General features: G+C 45.5%; 1 protein-coding gene across 1 annotated transcript in view; it reads left to right on the forward strand.

Annotated features, from left to right (window-relative positions):
- Positions 1 to 17770: 17770 nt before the first annotated feature.
- The window catches only part of slc40a1 (solute carrier family 40 member 1), a 39554-nt gene continuing 31905 nt past the window's right edge, over positions 17771 to 25419 (forward strand). The window contains exons 1-3 of the mRNA XM_038789183.1: positions 17771 to 18157; positions 18409 to 18476; positions 25167 to 25326. Coding sequence (XP_038645111.1) covers positions 18124 to 18157; positions 18409 to 18476; positions 25167 to 25326 — 262 coding nt within the window. The 5' untranslated portion in view covers positions 17771 to 18123. The remainder of the gene's footprint in view (positions 18158 to 18408; positions 18477 to 25166; positions 25327 to 25419) is intronic.

A 25419-nucleotide genomic window follows, 5' to 3' on the forward strand; every position in this document is an offset into this window, starting at 1 on the left:
AGATAGTGGGGGATTCAGCAATGCAAATGTCATTGAACATCAAGTTAGAGATGGTCATCGGCACAACATCGAGGGCCGAAGGGCCTGTTCTGTGCTGTACTGTTCTATGTTCTATTGCCTGGTATTTGTTTCCTTCATTACAACAGTGACTACATTTTAAAAGGTAATTGGGTATCAAAATCTTTGGGCTGTCCTGGGGCTATGAAAGATGAAAACATAAATGAAAACTTACTCTTTCTTTATTCGGGGAAATGATCAAAGATCAACATGATGTGGAGTTATCTCATCGCTTTGATAGAATTGTGGGAGTCTCGCTTATGGGGGGCTTCCAGGCAGTGATCTCTGTTATTGGGGGGTTCTCTGGTGGGGGTTTCTGTAATTGGGGGTCTCTGTAATTGGGGAGAGGTTCTCTGCTGGGGGCCTCTGTAATGAGAGTCTCTGGCGAGAGGAGTCGTCTGGATCTTTGGTGGGCAGGACTTGCATTGCAGGGTGGACGGCCCTCCGATGGACTTTGGGGGCAACTCTTTTAAAGAGCTATCCCTTGGCTCACTGCAAGGTCCACTGCATCAGGATTGTTTGTCAAGGCCTGCATCAATTTGCGCCAATGTGATACCCAGCCAGGGGACTGGTGAATGATGTGTGCTTGGAGAATATGGTGCCCAACCTGATGCTGCTGCCAGCGGGGGACTAGAGCATTGGACCATTTTGTGTCTGACGCTGGATTCTCCGCCCGATTGCAAATTGCTCTTCTGACGTCGCGAAACGGAGAATCCAGCCCTATCGTCTATTAAAAACAATAGAATTATGAGAAAGAAATAATAAAAGACATTTAAAGAGGAGCTTTACAAACAATGTAGTGGCCCTGGTGAAGGTACTGGTGAAGTGGCTGGAGGGTTGCTTGCCAGAGGTGATTCCGGAGGACCAGACCAGGTTTGTCAAGGGCAGACAGTTGATGACCAATATTAGGCAACTGTTATATGTAGTCATGTGCCCACCCACTGAGGAGATGCCTGCAGCAATATTTCCATAGATGCAGAGAAGGCCTTTGATCAGATGGAGTGGAGGTACCTCTTCGAGATCCTGGAAAGAATTTGGTTTGGGCCAGTATTCAGCTTGTGGGTGAAATCGGTATATCATGCTCCCAAGGGAAGTCTCCGGTCAAGGCTGTTCGCTCTGGTGTTTGAACCTCTGGCCATCGCACTTCCATTATCAAAGGGGTGGAAGGGCATTGAAAGAGGAGGCAGGGAGCATAGAATATCCCTCTGTATGGGTGATCTGATGCTCTACACGTCTGACATCCTAACCAGCATAGGAAAGATAATGGAACTGCCGAGGGAGTTTGGAAACTTCTCAGGTTACAAGCCCAACCTGAGCAAGAGTGAGATATTTCCAGTGAACCCCCAGGATAGGGAGGCTGAATTATTGGCACTGCCATTCAAGCTGGTACAAACAGAGGTTAGATACCGAGGGATCCAGGTGGCACATGACTGGACCCAGCTACACAAACTGAACTTGGCCAGCTTGTTGGAGGGGGTGAGGGAGGACCTGAGGAGATAGGATGCACTCCCGCTTTCCCTGGCGTAGAGAATGCAGAATATCAAAATGAACATCCTGCCAATATTCCTATTTTTGTTTTGATCGCTTCCGGTCTGCCTCCCCAGGTCCTTCTTCACTAAGGTGGATAAATTAATTTCAGCCTTTGTGTGGACATGGAAGGCACCTCGGATTCATGGAGCCATCCTGCAAAGGAGACGGTGATCGGGAGGTCCAGAATTACCAAACCTAGTTTTATTACTGGGATGGCTTGGGGAACCGGGGTCAGAGTGGTTGCAGAAGAAGGAGGTCTCATGTGTAGAGTCAGCCTTCCTCTGTTCTTGCCAGCCAGGTTTGCAAAGGCCCAGTGGTGGTGGCATTGCTGAGAACCTGGAACCAATTCAGAAGAATTTCAAACTGGGGAGTCCATATTGGCGCCAATATGCGGTAACCACAGACTCATTTCATCGGGGATGGATGCAACATACAAAATGTGAATGAGGAACGGGGTCGAGAGGTTCAGAGACCTATATGTGGAGGTAGGTTTGCGAGACTAGAGGAGTTGATGGAGAAATTTCAACTTCCGAGATGGAGTGTGTTCAGACAGCTGCAGGTACGGGACTTTCATGGCGAGTGGGGTCTCTGCATTCCCCCGTAAGCCGAAACCTACATTCCTGGATGAGATGCTATCTCAGGACCAATTGGGAGCAGGGAGGATATCTAATGTATATGGGTGGTAACTGGAGGAAGTAAGGGCCCCGTTGGATGAAACAAAGAGGACATGGGAGGAGGGACTGGGACTCAGACTGGAGGGAGGGCTCTGGAGTGACATTTTGTAGAGTGAATTCCACCTCTTCTTGTGTCAGGCTGAGCCTGATACAGCTTAATGTGGTACATAGGGCACGCCTGACCAGAGCGCTCATGAGTGGGTTCTTCCCTAGGGTGCGAACGGTACCGAAGGGGACCGACAAACCACTCCAATATGTTCTGGTCTGGCCCACAATTAATCGAGTTCTGGAGCTCGTTCTTGGGCCCATGTCTGAGATCAAGTGGGTTAGGATGGAGCCAGAAGACCATAAGACATAGAAGCAGAATTAGGCCACGGCCATCGAGTTTGCTCTGCCATTCACTCAAGGCTGATATCTTTCTCATCCACATTCTCCTGCCTTCTCCCCATAATCCCTGATCCCCTTATTAATAAAGAACCTATCTATCTCTGTCTTAAAGACAATAGGTAACTTGGCCTTCACAGCCATCTGCGGCAAATAATTCCACAGATTCACCACCCTCTGGCTGAAGAAATTCCTCCTCATCTCTGTTTTAAAGGATCGTCCCTTTAGTCTGAGATTGTGACCTCTGGTTCCAGTTTTTCCTACAAGTGGAAACATCCGCTCCACGTCCACTCTATCCAGGCTGTGAGTTTCAATAAGATCCCCCCTCATCCTTCTAAACTCCAACGAGTATAGACACAGACTCCTCAACTGTTCCTCATAAAACAAGCTGTTCATACCAGGGATCATTCTTGTGAATGTCCTCTGGACCCTTTCCAAGGCCAGCACATCTTTCCTTAGATACGGGCCCCAAACTGCTCAAAATACTCCAAATGGCGTCTGACCAGAGCCTTATACAACCTCAGAAGTACATCTCTGGTCTTGTATTCTAGCCCTCTTGACATGAATGCTAACATTGCATTTGCCTTCCTAACTGCCGACTGAACCTGCACGTTAACTTTAAGAGGATCGTGAACAAGGACTCCCAAGTACCTTTATGCTTCTGATTTCCTAAGCATTTCCCCAGTTAGAAAATAGTCTATGCCTAAATTCCTCCTTCCAAAGCGAATGACATCACACTTTTCCAAATTGTATTTCATCTGTCACTTCATTACCCACTCTCCCAGCCTGTCAAAATCCTTCTGCAGCCCCCTTACTTCCTCAATACTACCTGTCCCTCTACAAATCTTTGTATTATCTGCAAACTTAGCAACAGTGCCTTCAGTTCCTTCTTCCAGATCATTAATTTTTTTTTTTTTTTTTTAATAAATTTAGATTACCCAATTATTTTTTCCAATTAAGGGGCAATTCAGCATGGCCAATTCACCTACTCTGCACATTTTTTTTTTTTTTTGGGTTGTGGGGGCGAAACCCACGCAGACACGGGGAGAATGTGCAAACTCCACACGGACAGTGACCCAGAGCCGGGATCGAACCTGGGACCTCAGCGCCGTGAGGCGGTTGTGCTAACCACTAGGCCACCGTGCTGCCCTTTCCAGATCATTAATGTATATTGTGAAAATTTGTGGTCCCAGCACAGATCCAGCACACCACGAGTCACCGGCTGCCATCTTGAAAAAGACCCCTTTATCCCCACTCCCTGTCTTCTGCCAGTCAGCCAATCCTCTATCCATGCCAGGATCTTATCCTTAACACCATGGGCTCTTAACGTATTTACCACATTCACTGGTGGCAGTATTTGGGGTGTAGGACATACTGGTGCTTCTTGATGGGAAGGGAGCCAACATCATGGCCTTCGCCTCACTGGTAGCCCGGCGTCGAATTCTGCCTGGATAGAGGTCGGGAGCACCATCTAGTGCCTCGGACTGGCTGGCAGACTAGGCAGAATTCCTAAGGCTGGAAAAAATTAAATATGCCATCATATCAGAGGATCAGAGGAAGGGTTCAGCTCCAGGTGGGAGCAGTTCACCATCGTCTTTAAGGACCTGTTTGTGGCCAGCAGCTGGGGGAGGGGGGGTTCTTTGGGGAGGGGGGGAGGGGGGGGGGGGGGTTGGTGATGTTACTGTTAGCTTTGTTAAAATGGAAAATGACAATTGCACTTCATTTGATTGTTCTGTTGGTTTATATCAGTTGCACTTGTTCTCAGTTTTGCTGCGTTTGGCATAATAAAAAAAAACAATGGGGTTTAATGAAAAATGGCAACGGCAGTTAAGTAACAGGCACAGAACACTATCCAACAGATCTTAACACTTCGTCTTCCTAGTCCACGTTGCTCAGGTCCTCCTCCCAGGACGCCGTGCAAAGTCTCGATTGACCGGGGTTTACATGCCCCATGAATATCCCCAAGCCAGTCACGTGGTCCTTGGAGCCCAACCCCTTAAAGTGTCTGTGTGACCACATCCTTCTCTCCTTCAGTCACTTGTTACAACTACCCCAAAAACTATATACAATAGTTACAAATGCGAAGAGAGAACAGGGAGTCCATCAATAAGTCAATCAGCCGGACATCTCCGGATCCTCCCATACCTCCATATCCCTGCCACAGGTTCAGCACTATTTCGGGTAATTGAGTGGTCAACAGTCGGTACCACCTCAGGAAGCACCACTTCAATGACGGTAAACTGGCCTCACTGATATAGACAGACGCAGCTGGTTGAACATAAGCAGGAGTCCCTTGGCTCCCCTTGGCTGGACAGAGTAACAGGAGTATTCACAATGCTTGCTGAACTTGTTGACTCTAAGTTGGGGTTGGCCACCCCTTGATTCCTGAAGTGGTCGACGTGCTTTCTGTCAGTCTGAGGCGAAAGTACGGACTAAAACCAAGTTTCCCACCCAGAACAACCTATCGCCCCTCTGCTCTGACTGCTGGCTATTCTGGGAGGCCTGATGTGCCTCCACCTACCCAGTCAAATTTAGAAATGCAAAATCCAAACGGGTTCTAAAGCGACTGCCCATGAGCAGCTCAGCTGGTGTGACCTTCGTGGTTGAATGAGGAGTTGAGTTGTACAACAACAAAAAATTAGCCAACCTCTGGCAAAGAGTTTATCAAATTGAAAGTTTGGACCACCCTCTCATCCAGAGAGTTTGATGCTGGGTGGTTGGGAGCTGTGCTCATGTGTCATATGCCATTGGCTCACACAAAAACCTGGATATCATCACTGGTGAAGGGAGTGCCAGAGTCCGAAACAATTGACTCGGAAGCGCATGAATGGCAAACATATAGTGCAAGGCATCTGCTGAGTTTGCCGAGGTAGTGGCCCCCATCTTTTGAGCCGATAGCCACTTAGAGTACGCAACCACAAGCACTAAAATCATGTTGCCCATAAACAGGCCAACATGATAAACATGGACCCTGGTCCACTGGCAACCTGGCCATTGCCAAGGGTGAAGGGTTGCAGAAGACAGCAAAGATTGCTTCATCTTGCAAGGGTGGAATGGCACTGTTGTACTAGTTCTTCAATGGCTTTATCTATGTTTGGCCACCAGACGTAACTCAGTGTCAATATTTTCATCTTTGTCTGCCTTGGATGGGCACTATGTAGCCATTTAAGAAAGTGTCCCCTGGCCTGAGGTGGGACAATGACTGGAGATCCACACAGAATCATGCGGGCTTCCCATGTCAAGTCATCCTGAAAAATGAAGCAGGCCCTCAGCTGTTAAAACTTCTATCATTCATTTTGACAGAACAGGGTATCTTTTGGTCCAGCAACAGATGTGCCCCAAAAACGCTGGTGACCAGAAATTCTTCAAGGTAAATCATCACCTTGGGAATTCTCTGGAAGAGATCTTCCATCGTGCAGTGGAAGGTAGTGCAGGCTGAAGCAATTTCGATTGGCAGTCTGGTATACTTTAAAACTAGAATGATCTCCTGGGGTACAGGTGGTGGCAGAATGCTCTTGGGTAGGAAAGGTGACTTAATGTGTCTGTTTTAAAAATTTGTGTCCCAGGCCAGTGCTGAAAACCACAGTTGTAAGCTGCCAACAGCAGGGCCCAAAGTTTCATCCTTGCTGAGTCTATGGGCGGTATGGACTTACCTTTCTTTAACAGTCCCAGCAATGACTTGTGGTCAGTTATTATGTCAAACCATCGACTATACGTACACATACTGGTGAAATTTCTTCACACTGAATGTAATTGCTAAGCCCTCCTTCTCGATCTGGACATAGCTTCATTCTGTTTCAGATAGGGTCCTTGCGGCTAAGGCGACAGGACGTTCCAAACTATCTCCTATTTTGCGGGATAAAACTGCCCCTATACAGTAAGGAGGCGCATTACACGTCAGCACGATTAGTTTCCCCAGGTTAAAATGCACCAAGCAGTTTGAAGACTGTTATGCTTGCTTCACAACTCAGAAGGCTTCCTCTTGGGGCTCCCTCCATTGTCACCGCTGATTCTTCCTTAATAGCTGGTGTACTGGTGTCAATGTTGAGGCTGAATTTGTATTGAACTTTCCATAGTAATTGACCGTACTGAGAAAGGACTTAAGCTCACTGACATTTTTGGGTGCATGGATGTGTTGTACAGCCTTGATCTTTTCTTTAAAGGGACGCAACCCTGTAGCATCAAAGCAAAATCCTAGATACTTCACTTTCGAGGCCTGAAAAGTACACTTTTTTGTGTTTCAGGCAGATCCCTGCATCACAAAACCTCTAATACTTCCTCTAGGCTGTCCAGGTGTGGTGCAGGTGACTAGCACTTTTATCAAGGTAAACCATCACCTTTGGGATGCCTTGGAGGAGATTTTTCATCATGCGTTGGAAGATAATGCAGGCTGAAGAAATGCTGAACGGCAGTCTGGTATACTGGAAAAGGTCTTTAAGGGTTTTGATTGCAGCAAACTTTTGATATTCCTCATCCTACTCTAGTTGCAGACAGGAGTGACTGAAGTCCAATTTTGAATAGGTGAGGCTTAGCATAGAGGTGTTCAATTTGGGGAATCGGTTACTGATTGATATGGGCAGCTTGATTTATGGCCAGCGTATAGTCGCAACAAATCCTTATCAAATGATCAGGTTTAAGGACAGGGACTATCGGCACCGCCCACTCTGAAAACTGGACCAGTTTGATTATACCCAGCTCTTCCAATCTCTTTAGCTCTGCTTCAATCTTCTGATGCAATGTGTATGGCACTGGTCTGGCTCTGAAGAATTTGGGTATTGAATCCGGATTGACATATATCTTGGCATTTATGCCCTTAGGCCAGCCCAATTCCTTGCAGAAGTCTTCATATCACCATAAGACATCTTGGAGGGCACCATTAGATATTATTAAAATTTCCAGCCAGTGGACCCTAATGATCTGGAACCAGCCTCTTTTAAAAAAATAAATTTAGAGCACCCAATTCATTTTTTCCAATTAAGGGGCAATTTAGCATGGCCAATCCATCTAGCCTGCACATCTTTGGGTTGTGGGGGCGAGACCCACGCAAACACGGGGAGAATGTGCAAACTCCACACGGACAGCGACCCAGAGCCGGGATCGAACCTGGGACCTCGTCGTTGTGAGGCAGCAGGGCTAACCCACTGCACCATGGAACCAGCCTCTTGCCAACAGACTTCAACAAAAACCAACAGCAAAAACGTCCAGCCCTCTGCAGGCCACTGAGGTATTAGCCTTCCAACGATCTTTCCCCATGTTATGCACTTGAAAAGGTGGTGGTAAGCCCCTTTTTGAACCACCTTCCACAGTTATTCCTCCACTGCTGATGTACAGCGGCAGTGGCATGTACCATTTACAAGATGCGCTGCAGCAACTCATCGAGGCTTCTTTGGCAGCACCTTCCAAAACCATGACCTCTATCACCCAGAAGTACAAGGGTAGCAGATGCAGGGAGCACCACCATGTACAAATTCCCCTCCATGTTACAAATACTTGGGACTATTTTGCATTCCTCTGCTTTCACTGGGTCAAAACTCGCAAATTCCCTTCCTAACATCATCATGGGTGTACCTACAGAGCTGGGGCTGCAGTGATTGAAAAAGGCAGCCTACGCCACCTTCTCATGGATAATTATGGATTGGCAATAAATGCTGGCCCGGCTAATGATGCCCACATCCCATGACAGAATAAAAGAAGAAACCCATGTGGTAGCATGCGCCATGCAAAGATGGGATTTACCAGGGTGGACCGCAGACTCAAGTCTGTCCTCCTTAATTGCACTTGGGAGTTGGTGGCGGAGACAGTCAGCACTGCCAGCCTCACCAGGAGGAGACAGCTCGTGATCCAGAAGGGTGGAGGTCACTAGTGAGGCCTCTGCCCTGAGAGGGGCAGAGTACCAGGGAGGGCACTAAAAACCACAGTGCAGATGTCCTCTGGTTGGGGTGAGCTCTGCTCATCCCCTGCTTCCTCTGCAGTGGAGCAGCACTTCTGAGGAGTGCCAACACCTGGTGGACTCCTGATTGAGATTGGCCCTTGATGATACAGCAGGATATGAGTGTGTCCAGAGGGCAGCCTGGATGTGGTCTCAGATGACCAGAGGCTCTCTGAGCATGTAAAGGATATAGGCGGCACTTAGCAGTGTGGGCTGTCAGGGGCCTGTAAGTAGCACCAAAGGTGTGCACTGTAAATACAGACTGCAGCAATGACAGCCTGAGACAGGCCACCATGATCCTGAAAGGGCACACCCTGAGTCTACGAACCCGACAACAAGTCTCTCCTCGCTACTGTACCCAGCCCGGGGAGCCACCTCCCATCAAACCCGACAGTTTTTGATGGTTTTTCAGTGTATTTTCAGCCTCCTGCTCACCATCTGTAACCATGGCACTCAGTTCCCATTTGTAAATACTTGTTGTAATGCACGCCCATGAGACTTCTGCGCGAGAGGGACGGAGCATTGTGGCAGGGCGGAGCATATTGCATCCAAGCCAATCACATTTAAATGCATGCATGTCTCCGCCAACGCGGGGTGCAAGCCTTGTTTTCGTCGCCGAGGAGGGACCTCAGTATAGCGCCCAAATTGGCGCCGGGCACGAACCTCGATTTCTGCCAGATGCCCGATTCTCCACCCGATCGCGATTTCCATTTCCGCTGCCGTGAGGCAGAGAATCCAGACCATTGTTCTTTGTGGGCACTATAGTATAGTAGTTTTCTCTCTTCTAATTTGTATTGGCTTTCAAGCAACATTTGTTCTAACTATCTGTAGATGAAAGAGTAAATTCATCTCCTAATTTAATTCCAGATTTCTTCGGGATATTTAATATAATTTTTGCCAGCAAACAATAAGTTAAACCAAAGTGAGAGGAGCAAACAAACAATGCAAGCTTTTCCCATGACTATCATATGATTTCTCAAGCACTGCCACTGAGGTAATCAATCAATCTCAAGCTTCACTTCTCTAATTTATTGCAGAATCATCTCACATTGACATTGTTCTGTTCTTTTCTCGTTGTGACATATTTTATGCGTAGCTAACATTATTTTAATGTTCTAAAGTTCTGAGAAGCTGGAGAGTTAATTTTGTGAAGTGACTACTCAAATCACTCATATCTCTGCCCTGCTACAGCAGATTTCCTAAGGTCAGCCCTTTACACTGACATTGTGAATTGGTGTGATGTTTGTTCCTCCCCTCCCCCACAACTTGTTTCAAGCTGGTAAAAAGAAAGTCACTGCACCGTGTTCATCAGGCGATTTTCACCGTTATTTTTTTTAAGAAACTAAAAAGCCTCCAAGATGTCCAATTTGGGGGTTTCAGCTGCAACGCTGGTGGAGTTCACATTTAACACAAGACGTTATCTCAGTAACGGAGTGGAAACCAACACTAGGAACAGCCACTGGAACGGGTGGCACAGTGGTGCACTGCTGTCTCAGGGCGCCGAGGACCCGGGTCGATTCCAGTCACGAGTCAGTGTCCGTGTGGAGATTCCACATGCTCCAGTGTCAGCTGTGGGTCTCATCCCCACAACCCAAAAAAATGTGCAGGGTAGGTGAATTGGCCACGGTAAATTGCCCCTTAATTGGAAAAAAGAATTGGATACTCTAAATTTTTTTAAAAAGGAAATGCCACTGACAGGCTCGCTCAACAGTTGATTGTCACCGAACATGCCTGGAAATGTCCATTAAAGAGGCTGCACAGTTGAAATGAAAAATGAAAATGAAATGAAAATCGCCTATGAAAAGCCCCTAGTTGCCACATTCCGGCTCCTGTTTGGGGAGGCTGATACGGGTTTCTGGGGATCAGAGGTTATGGGGAGAAGGCAAGAGAATGCAGGTGAGAAACATATCAGCCATGAGCAGACTCGATGGGCCAAATGGCCTAGTTCTGCTCCTATGTCATATGGTCTTATGGTGGCTAATGCTTCAAAATCATTCTTTGCTTACAATACCCGCTGTAAACATGGTGCTGAAGTTGATTTCCAGTGCTACTTAACGGGATACTTACCGCTGCATGTTCAGTGCTGCTGGACCTGTGAAGAGGACCACTGAAGCACATTGGGAGACTTTGTGGAGAACTTAGTCAAGTCTTCACCAACACTAGAACAACAATTCTCCCAGCCATTCTCTGAATATTTCACCTGAAAAGTGTAAGTGCTGTGCAACACAAGCTTATTGGCCATCATACATGAGTCCCTAGGAGAAAGGGAATGCTCATTCATGAAAGGGCTTGCTAGGGTCCTCCTAAGTCTGGATGAGGAATTGAGGAGGACATGTGGCCAAGCACAGCAGCACCAGTTGGAGTTAGAGAGAGGAGGGTGAAGAGATTGAGGTTCCCCCACTGCGTGCACATGACCCCTTCTTCCCTAGGACCTCCTCCATCAGGGTGCAAATGCTGCAACCAAGAACTTCGACACACTCTCCCTCAGTTCCTGAGTCACCCTACAACATGTCACTGTGTACAAGCTAAACCATTCAATCACATGAGCGTGATTGTGAGAAAACCATATAAACTGCTCCATGAAATTTGTGTCTAATTGGCCCAAACCTGCAGGGTTCCAGTTCAGCACCTCCAGGCAAGTTCAAATTATGGCAATCAACAATTAGGGTCATAATTGTGTGTTAAATTCAGATTTTCCCAAAGGATGGTATTAATAGCACTTTTAAAACACTTGTTCTTGGGATGTGGGCGTCACTGGCTGGGCCAGCATTTGCTGCCCATCCCTAATTGCCCTTGAACTGAGTGGCTTGCTGGGCCATTTCAGTCGGGGCAGTTAAGAGTCAACCACATCACTGTGTGGGTCTAGAGCCACCTGTAGGCCAGACCTGTTGAGGAGGGAAAATTTCCTTCCCTGAAGGGCATTAGTGAAGCAGATGGGTTTTTTCCGACAATCGGCAATGGTTTCATGGTCATCATTAGACTTTTAAATCCAGATTTATTGAATTCAAATGTCACCATCTGCCCTGGTGGGTTAAAACCCGGGATGCCAGAACATTACTCTGGGTCTCTGGATTACTAGTCCAGTGACAAACATCACCTGTTTAGTACCTGTTTTTACCCCTTTGCAAAAATGACCACCCCCCCACCCCAATGTCATTGTATTTTTGATGCTGTAATAACTTAGTCAGACACCAGTTGGAGTACACCATTCAGTGTTGGACACAGCACTCATGAAGGGCGTCAACATAGATTCACCAGAATAATACCAGGGCTTAGAGAGTTAAATTATGAGGATAGATTACATATACATGGTTTATTTCCTGGAGCAACGAAGATTGAGGGGCAATCTGATTGAGTTGGTGCTATGAATTTGCCATGCTCTAAATGAATGGTAAAGGAAGCTTGAAGAGCTTAATTGGCCATCTGCTGTTCACATACCACTGCAACCGGTCCACAGCAGACGCCATCTCCCATGCCCTACACTCATCCCTGGAGCATCTCGACAACAAGGACCCCTACATCAGACTCCTATTTATTGAATACAGCTCTGCCTTTAATACCATAATCCCAGCCAAGCTCATATCAAAGCTCCAAAACCTAGGACTTGGCTCCTCACTCTGCAACTGGATCCTTGACTTTCTGACCCATAGACCACAATCAGTAAGAATAAACAACAACACTTCCTCTACGATAGTCCTCAATACCGGGCGCCGCAAGGATGTGTACGTAGCCCCCACTATACTCCCTGTACACACACGACTGTAAAGAGTAAAGAGTAAATTTACAAAAGTAAAGAGCTAATGTTTCAAGTCCGATGACTCTCATCGGACTCAAAACGTTAGCTCTTTTCTCTCCCTACAGATGCTGCCAGACTTGCTGAGATTCTCCAGCATTTTCCCTTTCGTTTCAGATTCCAGCATCCGCAGTAATTTGCTTTTATCCAGTTTTTTTCTTGTCCGAAATATTGGTGCAGTACTTAGGGACTGCTGAACTGTCAGTAGTACCAATCTCAAGATGAGATGTTTAACTGAGATCCTGTCTTCAGGGGAATGTAAGAAGCCCCATGATATTATTAAAAGATGAGCAGGAGAATCCTCCCGGGTATTTTCTGATGTATAATAGTCGCCACAGTCCCAGATGACCATAGGCTGCTTTTCCCATTGAGGGAGGCGGAGTGCTGACTGGCGGTGATTTAACCTGAGGATCACCACAACTCAGACAAGGTTGAGAAGGGGGACCTTCATGAACGCCTTCAGCTGGTACGGGGATTGAACCCGCGCTGTTGGCCTTGCTCTGCATCTGCCCGGCCAACTGAGCAAAACAGGCCCCATATATATGCTGATATATATCGCTCATGCAAAATGACTGAAGCAAATTATCTGGTCATTATTTTGTTGCAAGTGTTGTGAGACCTTGCCGTGCAGAAAGCAGCTGTCACATTTCCCGACAACTTTAAGTATACTTCAAAGACACTTCATTCGCCTTAACGCACTTTGGAATTCCCTGAGGTCATGAAAGGTGCTTCACAAATCTAAATTAGTTTTTCTTTCTTAATTACTATGTTATTTTGTAGGTTAAATGCCTCATGAAATATAGGGGGTTGGATTCTCCGTTTTGCCGGCTCCCGGGTTTTCCCGATGACATGGGCTGCCGCACAATGGGAAACGCCATTGACCGGCCGGCGTAACGGAGAATCCCGCCGGCGGGTCGGGGCAGAAATATGGCGCAGCGGGGCGAAGAATCCAGCACAGGGTCTATACTAGCTTATCTGTTTGGAATGAAATGATAATGAGTTCTAAATTTATCCAAATGTAGCTTATTCATTATACAATAAAAATGTCACGTGGAATGGAAAATTTTGATTATAAATCTGCATATAATTGTAGCGTTCTCATTAATATTCAGGAGCTGTGGTTATCATTGAAACCTGAACAATATAACAGTAAATTCATTAATAGTCCAAAGTATCTGATACGTAATGACGTTGCAACATGATAAATTAATTGGAGCTCACGAAAATGAATCAGCAGAATTACTTTGAACTGCAGCAATTGTAGAAGCTGGAACATTAAAAAAACCTGTAGCATATTATTCCTGAACATTTTTGCAATTTGCATTCCCTCTCGATGCAAAAAGAAAATCACTTTTTTCTCCTCTGGAGTCACGTTGTAGAAGGAACACTTGCAGCACAGAAGCAGGACATTCAGCCGCCAGATCAATGCAATTGCTAAACCTCCACATGCGCCCTTCCACCCTTCACTGCTTTTCAATTCTATCTCTCACGATATGAACCCGTTTTACATTTGCATTTTAATGACCTTTATTAACCTCTGTTGTTACTTTTAGTGATTTGTACCTGCAGATCCCCCTGCTTCTTTATTCATTTAGACACTTATTTTCCAATAGAATTGTAGCCTCCTGATTCGTCTGACCAAAATGTACAACCTCAAACTTATCTGTACGGTAGTTTATTTGCCAGTGCGCAAATTTAATCACATCTGCTTGTATTCTGTCACAACCTCTACTGCGATAATTACATTCCATCCCCCAATTTGATCCCGTCCACAAATGTTGAAATTTTAATTCTAATTATTTTACTTGCTTCTGTATGCCTTCTGGAAGACAGCATGAACTTTACCGTAGCTCTTCATGCTATTCGCCACAGGAACAGTAACTATTAGTTCACTGCTAAATTATATTAGATCCTTATTCTCGAACCGTTCCAGGGTAATGCTGCAATTTTTCTGCTTCTCCCATCCACCAGCACCCCCCCCCCAAAATTAATTTGATACTTCCCTTTCCCCCAGTCAATCAATGCTTGTATTGCCCTTTCTCTTTCCTTGGTTAAAACTGGCATGTTCCTCCCTGTTTTCCAATAAAGTGCTGCTCTCAGCCTCATTCCCCTCTTCCCCCCCCCCCCCCCCCCACCCCCTCACACAAAATGTGGCTCGCACTTTCTCTCATCTCTTCCCATTCCCTGGTCCTCAAGCTAAGGAGACTCAAAGGTCCTTCCTTCTATAATCATTGCTGCAGTCAGTGATTAACTCCATTGCACACTCGTGGGTGGGAATCCATTATCTTGCAAGGAATCCACCAACAGGGTGCAGCTACATTCAATCACTTTCAGCAGCAGTGATGTCAATTATGTGCCTGGGACCTGCACTTTGGAGAGGGAGAGGTAATGTGACGAAAGGATCATTGGGCGGTACTTTGAGGGGAGAAGTATGATCTGGAGTTATTTTTATCTGCAAGTACAGTTAAGTGCTCAAGTTGTGCCCAGGTTGTACTGTTGGGTGTGTCAAACGTGGAAGGTTGGCATGTATGGTGAAGCTGTTTCGTTTATGGACATTGATTGTACTCCTTAATATCCCTCTGTTCATACAAACACAAAAAGGGAACATATGTTAAACACTACCTCCAATAGGCACCTTCTAACAGTACTTGCGTATTATATTTGATGATTTTCTTAAGTTGTCGGGGAGTCAAAATGTCACAAGACATGAAAGAATAGAATTGGTGTGAGCCTTGACCTTGCAGAAGGTCTCTGGCGTTACATTCCTCGATCTGCTTCTTCAATGTTGTCTTGCCTAATAATGTCCAGAGTGGTCTTCTCAAATAGGGATGAGCGGATTGAATGGCTGCGACTCTCTCCAGTGCTGCTGTGCTCTCTTTCACTCCACACTACGTGGCTCTAAAATAGCAAAGTCGCCCTGGCATTTTGAGCGTGCTGACATCCTGCATCGCTTCCTGTTTGACACAAAATGAAGAATCTTGGTTAGCTTGCGGAATTCCTTGTGTCCAATCCTTCCCTTCTATTTCACTTATCATTGCTTGCTTTTGAGCATTTCTATTTTCCCAAATATCCTAGATTAGGAGCCACACTGTGTGTCTATCAAAGCAAGTTGTTTACAAACCATGGAATGGCCTGGAAAGGCATTATAAATACATACAAAAGCAAAATACTATGGATGCTGGAAATCTGAAATAGAAACAGAAAATGTTGAGAATACTCAGTAGGTCAGGCAGCAGCTGTGGAGGGAGAGAGAGACAGAGTTATGATTCAAGCTGATGACTTCTCATTGGTGAAAATGCTCTCAAGCACAATAAGTAACCTGAACAGTAAAAGGTTATTGTGGGATAAATCTCCCTCTTTAATGGACCACCCGGAGTGTCTGTGAGAAATGTTGAGGTTCTTTAGACAGCACCTTCCAAACCTACGACTACTACCATCTGGAAGGACAAGAGCAGCAGATTCCTGAGAACCCCACCACCTGGAGGTTCCCTCCAAGTCACTCACCACCCTGACTTGGAAATATATCGCCACTCCTTCATTGTCACTGGAGCAAAATCCTGGAACTCCCTCCCTAACAACACTGTGGGTGTACCTACATCTCAGGAAATGCAGCAGTTCAAGAAGGCAACTCACCCCCACCTTCTGAAGGGCAACGAGGGATGGGCAATGGCCTAACTAGCGATGTCCGCATCCGTTAAATGAATAAATGAAAAGAAATGGCATTTAGAAACATTTCCTTTAGATCAGGCATTGTCAAAGTTGGGGGCGCGACCCACGGGTGAGTCGCGGGTGGGTGTCGGGAAGGTCGCGGAGCCGTCCGTCGTGGCGCTCCCGATCGCGCAAATCCACGCGCAACAGCCGCAGCTGCGAGCGGCCTTCAAAATGGCCACGAACAAATAAAAACAATGTGGCCGCACTGCGCATGCGTGCCCGATCATCAGTGCACATGCGCAAGCGCACCGTTGGGCATGCATGCGCAGTACGGCTGCATTTTTGTTATATGGTAAAAAGGCCGTTCGCAGCCGGCATAGTTAAAAGCCGGCTGCTGCTCGCTCTGCCTGATTCGGAAGTGCTCGGTTCTTCTTGGATTCTGTTGCTGCTGAAGAGAAAAAGGAAGAGAAGAACCAGGAAGAATCTGAAGAGTCTGACGATGACATGGGCGTTTGTCTCTTTGATTAAACGTGCCGTGCAACAACATTGTTACAATTTACAAAAACTAAATAAAAATTGAATATAAAAGCCGGCTGCTGCGGCTGAAGACCGCGAATTTGCGCAATCGGAGACGCAGAAGATTTTAAAAAAATTCTATGTAATCTTCCAGCCTGAGGGAGGCAGAGAGCAGGTTACAGCCCCCAAACATCACCATCACGTGCTTTGGGCGCGATTGCGATTTGTCAGCAGCAAACAAAGTAAGAGAGAATGGTGGGTCGCGAAAGTCGGCCAGCGTGGGTTACGAAGGTCGGCCGCTGTGGGTCCTGAAGGTCGGCCGCTGTGGGTCCTGAAGGTCGGCCGCTGTGGGTCCTGAAGGTCGGCCGCTGTGGGTCCTGAAGGTCGGCCGCTGTGGGTCCTGAAGGTCGGCCGCTGTGGGTCCTGAAGGTCGGCCGGCGTGGATCCCAAAGGTTGGCCAGTTGGTAAAAATGGGTCTCCCGGAAACAATGTTTGAATGACACTGCATTAGATCATGCCACTGTGTCCCACATCCACAGTGGTTCGCACAATTGCTTCACAGCTCCAGGGTTCCAGGTTCGATTTCCGGCTTGGGTCACTGTCTGTGTGGAGTCTGCACGTTCTCCCCATGTCTGCGTGGACTTCCTTCGGGTGCTCCGGTTTCCTCCCACAGTCCAAAGATGTGCGTGTTAGGTGAATTGGCCATGCTAAATTGCCCTTAGTGTCCAAAAAAAAGGTTAAGTGGGGTTACTGGGTTACGGGGATAGGATGGAGGCGTGGGCTTGGGTAGGGTGCTCTTTCCTGGGGCCGGTGCAGACTTGATGGGCCGAATGGCCTCCTTCTGCACTGTAAATTTCATGCGATACCTTGTGAACACATTGGCTCAAAGCACGATTCTACAAAATTCTACAACTGCCTGTATTAGATAACTATCTAAATCCTTAGCATATACTGACGGTTTATTTGTTGCGCCTATGGGTACCTTACACAAGTAAGAAAGTTCTTGATCATGGACAATCTTGGGTCTGTTCCTTGCAGTACTCAATACTTAAGTGTGAAAATGTCATTAAAAGGGCAGGGAAGGTGGGTACTGTGTGGTGCAGCGTTACAGGGCTGTGGGCGGAAGCGATGGGAGCAGTAACGCTGTTGCAGTGAATTGTACATTGTTCAGTGCTGGGACTCCGGCTCGGGGTTTACATAGCTTCACTTGTCAGCTGGGAGGACCTTTCTATGTAGATAAACGTCACGGGGGCCGCCCTCCCTCCTCAGGAAGTCCCTTCGAACAGAGCCTTCAAAATCCCAAATGATGTGGATTGTTCGAATTTGGGAGCCGAACCGTGCTGCTGTTCTCATGGGGCGTTAGGGCTTAGACCCCAACATTATATTTTAGCGACAACATTTTTCCGACTTCAGCTACAGTGCTAGCTAAGTCTGGAAATCCGAATAACAACACAATCAGCGGCGCTTGCCATTTCAGAAACTGCTTTTCTTTGGGGTGTTGTTCTGAATCAGATTATTACTTTTAAGAAGAGCTGGAATCAGACTGGAAAAGAAAAACCTGCCAAAGATAACAAAAACTACCTTTAAATATGGGGAAGACTGAAACTAGCTCTAATAAGAGCGGTAAGTTTGGCTATGCATCGTTTGGACAGTTTTAAACTTGAGCTTTTATAATAATCTTTTTTACTGTCTTAAGTAGGCTTACATTAACACTGCAATGAAGTTACTGTGAAAATAATGCAACATTTTGGAAATGATCTGAGAATATTTAATATATGCCGCTAACGTACATGCTTTAATGTGTACCTAAAGTTGCCCTTTACTTTTAATTGACCCATTTCAAACATGTATTTTTCTCATCCTTTAATCGACAGCTTCTTTTGTGGGATACTTCAGGACGACCGGGTTTCTCATTTACCTTTGCCATGGGCTGTCAACTTGGGTAAGCTCGGCTGCAAAAGTTCACACTGCAGCTTCCTTTACTTCTGTTTTGCTTCCCATCATGTGCTAAGCGGTTAGTTAGCTAAGGATTCCTCTGGTGGCGGTTCTGTTACAGCGACGCGCGAGTGGATTGGGTTTGAAGATCTCCCTCCCCTGTTCAGTATTTGCAGCGAAATGCTAACTCTGGTGGAGGTGAACCGGGGGAATCTTCGCAATTAGGATGCAGCCAGGCGACTGTCATCCGAGTGACATTTTTCGCAACATAGAACTAACTGACCTAATTGTGTCAAACAGACGCCTCCATCCACAGACCGAATTCAAACATTCAGAAAGTGATCAGGAGAAATTCCTCATTCATCAGGAGGCTTGCTCCTAAAGCAGGAGAGCGACGTGAAAGGTCACTGGGGGCTCCTGGGCAAGGGTCATTAGAGCAGCATATGCCAATTGGAGTGGGTGGCCTTCTGTTCAATAAATCTGATGTTCCAGTGCAAGTCCTTGAAATGTACAAGGTGAAATTAAAGAGGTGAAATACTGTACTTACTGGTCTATGGAGCCACAGTTCTGAGGCAGCAGTTGGGATGAAAAGCTGGAACAGGAAAGGCTTCAGAGGAGGGGAGAACTCACCCAGCTCTCACCGAAATGAAGATTTCCATCATCTTGACTGAAACTAAATATACCGACCCAGTTTTCAATCTTCTTTCCAAGGAACTTTGCTGTAAAAAGTTAGGAACTTCAACCACCATTTTTAAGTACCTTTGAACAGGAGAAAGAAAAATATTTAACATTTTAAAAATGTAATCGTATGGTTAACTCAGTGGGCTGTAGCTTTAAAATGCACTCTAGGGCTTGAGTAAAAACTCCAAGCTGACACTTCAAGGCAGTATTGAGGAGTATCGGATCTGTCGTCTTGTGGATGAGAAGTTAAATGGAGGCCCGTCTGCCCAATCAGGTGAATGTAAAAGATCCCACTATTCAAAGAAGCTCAGGGTTCCTAGCCAACATTCCTTCCTCAACCAAAATGTCCAAGCTTTATTTAGAATGTTAGAGTGCAAAGATTGATTGCTGCAGTGACTGTCACTTCAAAAGTAATTAATTGATTGAAGCACTTTGGGAAGTCCTAAGAAAGTTAAAGTCCCAATAAGATGCAACTTCCTTTGTTTTTTTTTTTGCTACCTCTACTGGAGAACCAGCACATTTTAACCTAATTCCACATTGAGACCCAAAAGGCAAGGAACAAGAAAGATTGTGTAATGCGAACAGATATACTTGAGACTCTCTCAGTGGGCTGCTTCTCATCTAAGCTTCAAATTGCTTCATTTTCCTCTTTACCATAACTTCTTTGGATTCCCTTCTCTTATTTTGGAGAACTTTCTGTTTCAATCTAGTTTCTTTTCAAAAGCTCACTTTTTATTTTGTCTGGTACTCCTGCCCTCTGCAACACCCCCGCCCTCACCCGACTTTTCGGCCCTGTTCCATTTCTGTTTTTGGTTATTTCTGTTTTGCAATTCCTTGTTTTCCTCAATTCTTATCTTGTGGATGTTGTTCCTTTAGTCACTCCTCTTCAGTCATGTAACTAGGATAGACTAACTTTTTTGTGTAATAAGCACACTGTACAGAATGCAAAATGCCATACTGAGTGAGAAGTAAACTTTTATTCCTACCCCAAAAAAGACCATCTGGTGGGGTGTTTACATCAAATGTATTCTTATCTGTGTAGAAATCTGCACACACTGTGTTACAACTAGACTCTCATTCAATGTTTCACAATTGCAAATGCCTGTCAGTAGTATGTTTCTGTGGTGGCAAAGGCTCATCTAAGAGATAATGCAGGCTAATTGAAGGCTAAAAGTGCCATAACATAACATAATATTGTCTGCTTTACTGGTTCCTACGGTCCTGCCTGCCTATACTATGGGATTCTTCTCCAAGGTCTAATGGTTCAGCTCCAAAATTTCTAGTACAATGTATCAGAATATTCACCATTAATAGTGGAGGTGGTGGCGCAGTGGTATTGTTGTTGGACTAGTAATACAGGGAACCAGGGTAATGTTTTGGGGACCCGAGTTTGAATCTAATTCAAACTCAATAAAAAGATATGGAATTAAAAATCTAAAGATGACTATGAAACCACTGGCGATTGTCGTAAAAACCTGTTAGGAAGGAAACTTACCTGATTGGGCCTACATGTGGCTCCAGACCCACAGATATGTAGTTGAATCCTAAATGTCTTCTGAAATGGCCCAGCATGCCACTCGGTTGTATGCAACCGCTACAGTGGAAACAAAAATAAATGAAACTGGGCCACTCGGCATCGAACTAGGAAATATATCACCATATCCCCATTGTTGCTGGGTCAAAATCCTGGAATTCACTTCCCGACAGCGGGAGCATCTCAGGGACTGCAGCGGTTCAATAAGGTAGCTCACCACCACCTTCTCAAGGGAAACTAGGGATGGGCAATAAATGCTGACAGTCAGTAACGCCCACATCTGTAAAAATGAATTTGAAAAAAATCTGTGTTGCAGGTCTTGAGTGAGGGATAACTCCCATAAACGGACCTGTCTAGTCTATACCACTGGAAGCAGAAAACTAATGCTCACTTATCAGCAGGAATAAATTCCTGTTGAAAATCTTGTATTTTAAAATAATAATGCTCTGATGTATGAGATTATCCAAATCATATATTTTGCCTCTGCTTGATATCGATAATCACTACACAATATGCTAAATTTAAACTGTCCAAGTGTTTTGTATATAATTTTATTTTAAAAACAATTAACTTTCTTGGCACAATTTAACAGGAGGTGACACACTACAGGAAATGCATTAGTATTTGAATATAGAAGGCACTTAATGTATTCAAGTGGTAATGTAACAGTGGCATATTGAATTGATACAAATAACCTGATATCCACTTGAGTTAAACAAAATATTCAACGTATTTGGAATACACGAGCAGCAGTGCCACATTACATTTGTATGAACTATTTAGAATTAGCCAGAGTTATTCAGAACACTGCAGAATCACTGAAAGACCACCATGTTTGCACTAACGCAAAAGCAATCAAAGCTTTCAGTTCCCTCATATATCTGGCTCAGAGTTGGGAGAAAGAAGAAAAACTTTAATTTGCATATTGCTCATTTCACTCTCTGAAGATGTCACAAATGCTTCTGTCAATTAGTTGCTTTTGAAATGTAATCACTGTTTTGTAGCCAAACATAGAAATCAGTCTGTCCACAGTAGGGTCCCAGAAAAATCAGGAAGATTAATGATCCATTTCGCAATGTTGGCTGAGGGATGAATTTGCTAATCTTGAGATATTTTACATTTACCTAAACCAGGGTTTCCCAAACTAGTGACCTCCCAAGAGCAACGTGAAAACCCACAAATTCTCCTAATGTTGACACCCCTTTTTTGTGAGAAAATGTATCAAATATAAACAGGAAAGCAGATTCTCATATCGGACACATGCACCTCCTCTCCCTGACACATACACAAACACTCAACTCGCTCCTCACACACACACCATACACACTCCCCCTCCCCCCGCACACACACACTCACCCGCTCTCACATACAAACACTCACCCCCTCTCTCACCCACACTCACCCGCTTTCACATAAAAACACTCACCCATTCTCTCACACACACTCACCCCGTCTCTTATATACACACTCAATCCCCTCACACTCACCCCTCTCACACACACTCTCACTTCCCTCTCACACACACGCACCTCCTTCTCACACACACTCACCTACTTCTCTCACACACTCACCTCCCTCTCTCTCACATACACACTCACCTCCCTCTCTCTCGCATACACACTCACTTCCCTCTCTCACACACTCTCACCTCCCTCTCTCATACACACTTTTACCTCCCTCTCACACAGACACTCACCCCTCACACACACAAACTCACCTCCCTCTCTCACACATACATTCATCTCCCTCTCTCTCGCTCCTCCTCTCTTGCACACACTTACCCCCTCACACACATTCGCCCCCCCCACTCATACACACACCTCTTCAAGGACTGAAGCCCCCCCGTATCTCACACATGCTTCTCCTGAACTGCCATCCCTTTACCCTCTGCTCTCTCATCCATGCCTCTCTGAGGTCCAAACACTCTCCTCTCTCCAACACACATTCATCTTCCGTTCTCTCACGCATACCTCTCTGAGTCCCCACCACTTGCCACTCTCTCACCCATGTCTTTGTGTGGCCCAAGCACACCCACTCTTTCTCGCACACCTCTCCAAGGCCCAAACATCCCCCAATCCCTCCCGCACACCTCTCCAAGACCCAAACCTCCTGTTCTCTCATACATGTCTATCTGAGCTTTGTCACTGTGTCTCATTGGCTCCATTCTCAGGATCAATCTTTGCTGATGGAAGGAGCGTTTCTGCCCAGAAAAGTCAGATTAAATTATTCAAAATGGACCAATCAGAGAAAAGTCTCCTGGATCACTGGATGCTAGTCTGTCAGCACCCAGTACTCCAAGTGGTCTTGCTTCTGATTGGCTTATTTCCTTGCTGTAATTAGTTTTGAAATTGGTCGGTTGTTCCTTTCGAACTGACGTCTGCTGATCATGTGGCTGCCGCCAGCTCCGCAGACCCCGACACCCTTCACACAGCCGCAGGGGTCCACAAACGCCAACTTGGGAACCCCTGACCTAAACAATCAGATGGAACCTTATTTAACCTATCATTGGAAAGGCAGCACTCCCCACCATGCGGCTGTCCCTCAGTACTGCACTGAAGTTTCAGTCTAAGCACAGAGTGGGTCTAGAATGCCTAAAAGCTGACTTTATCACCATTATAGCTGAGGTACTGTGAGTAGTTCTGGGCATCACACCTTCAGAAGGATATATTGGCCTTGGGAGGGGATACAGTGTGGATTTATTAGAATGATACCTGAACTTCAAGGGTTAAATTATGAGCTGAAATAACAAATAACACAAATTAGAGATGTATTGCTTACAATTTAGAAAATTAAAGTATGATTTGATTAATCTTTTAAGATATTAAGGAGTAATGATGGGATAGATAGAGGGAAACTATTTCTGCTGGTTGGGAAGCCATAGTCTAAAATTAGTGTCAGATATTTTCAGGAGTGAAAGTAGGGAACACTTCCAATGGAAATGGGTGGTAGAAGATAGGAACTCTTTTCCATTAATGGCAATTGATGATGGGTCAATTGTTAATTTTAAATCTACGATTTGTTAATCAAAGATATTAAAGGGTATGGGGCAAAGGAGGTCGTGGGGGGGGGAGATGGGACGGAGAGATGGAGGGGATTGTATATGGATATAGATCACAGATCAACCACCATCTCACTGAATGGTGGAACAGATTCAAGAGGGTAAATGGCCTATTGCTGTTCCTTTGTTCCTATTGTGCTAAGCTGTCACTTAACAAAATATTATACATGCCAACAGTGGGAAAATATACTGCTGACCTGCATCACAATTATGGTGATTGACCCATGAAGGCAATGCAGCAGATTAAGGGTCATCTGGCCTGGGATTGGTAGTCTCAGCGTGGAATCACCCCATCGTGAAAGAGGATCCCAAGCAGGGACATTTTGGGAGCTAACCACAGCCATGGGGCTGCTGTACAAAGACCCAAGAAGGAGGGCTATAAAAGACCCCACAAGAAGGGTGATGAAAGACCCCACAAGAAGACCACCAATCAAACTGCCTCGCGGGATTTTGCGAGACATCGCGATCTGAATCTCACCCTCAACACACCGGGAGACCTCGCTGTGGTGCCATTTAGCACTGGTTTTCACAAACGTGGACCAGGCATAGCAGCACTTGAGGGGGTCTCCCAGGCCCTTTTGGTTTACAGCACTTCAAATGCATAAAGAATTTTTAAATCCAAAGAGGTTTTCCGCCCTCTGTCACCTTTTTAGACAATGAAATCCAGACCCTCACCATCCTCTGGCTGACAATCATTTTTGTTAACTCCTGCTAATCCTTCTGCTGATTACTTTACACCTAAAGCCCTTGGTTATAGACCTCTGCTAAGGGAAATAGGACCTTCTTATACATTCTATCTAGGGCCTTTATAAATTTTATACACCTGATTTAAATCTCCCCTCAACCTCCTCTGTAACCATTGGTTCGAGGCAAGCTTATTGTTGGAGACAATTGTAATTACTTACACCCTCCTTCGAAGGGCTGCCAGTTGAAGCGTCACTAAAGGCTTTTTCTCCCTTGGATGTTGTGAGTCGTAGTTAAACTACCACAAATAAAACTGATGCATATTTCAAAAATTAACTTCCTGCTCTCCTAATTTCCTGCAATTAAAATAAAGGTGCAACATTTTTAGAAGATAGAGGAGCACTTGTATTGTTTAATTCCTTGCCAGACCAAATTTTCAATGTAATTCCATTGGCCTTCCATTGTACCTGTCAACGACCTGCCCGAGAATTCTCCCATAATGTCTGGTACAGCTGGTTTACCTTGCTTTCTGAATGTGTACCTTGACAGCAGACCATTTCCAAATTGGTGTGACTGAGTGTGCACCAAGCTAACTAATACTTCACAAATTTAGTTTTTAAGAAATAATTTTATTTAAAAAAATTGAAGACCATTGGCTGGAACCAGGATGAATAATCATTGATTAAAATTGCACCTTTAATTTTTGACTTTGGCTAAATGGACTTTGTGTTTTGTTGCAGGGAGATAGGATGTGGCACTTTGCGGTGTCAGTGTTCCTGGTGGAGCTATATGGTAACAGTCTGCTTCTGACAGCTGTTTACGGACTGGTCGTGGCAGGATCTGTCCTATTGCTGGGAGCTATCATCGGGGACTGGGTGGACAGAACCCCCAGGCTTAAAGGTATGGCCTAGCCCACTGTACCTTTACCTCTGTAGAATATCCCTTTTAAATATGCAGCTTTTTTCTCAAATCCAGTTTTTTTTATTGCTTTGG

Source organism: Scyliorhinus canicula, chromosome 2, assembly GCF_902713615.1.
Source record: "Scyliorhinus canicula chromosome 2, sScyCan1.1, whole genome shotgun sequence".
NCBI lineage: Eukaryota > Metazoa > Chordata > Chondrichthyes > Carcharhiniformes > Scyliorhinidae > Scyliorhinus > Scyliorhinus canicula.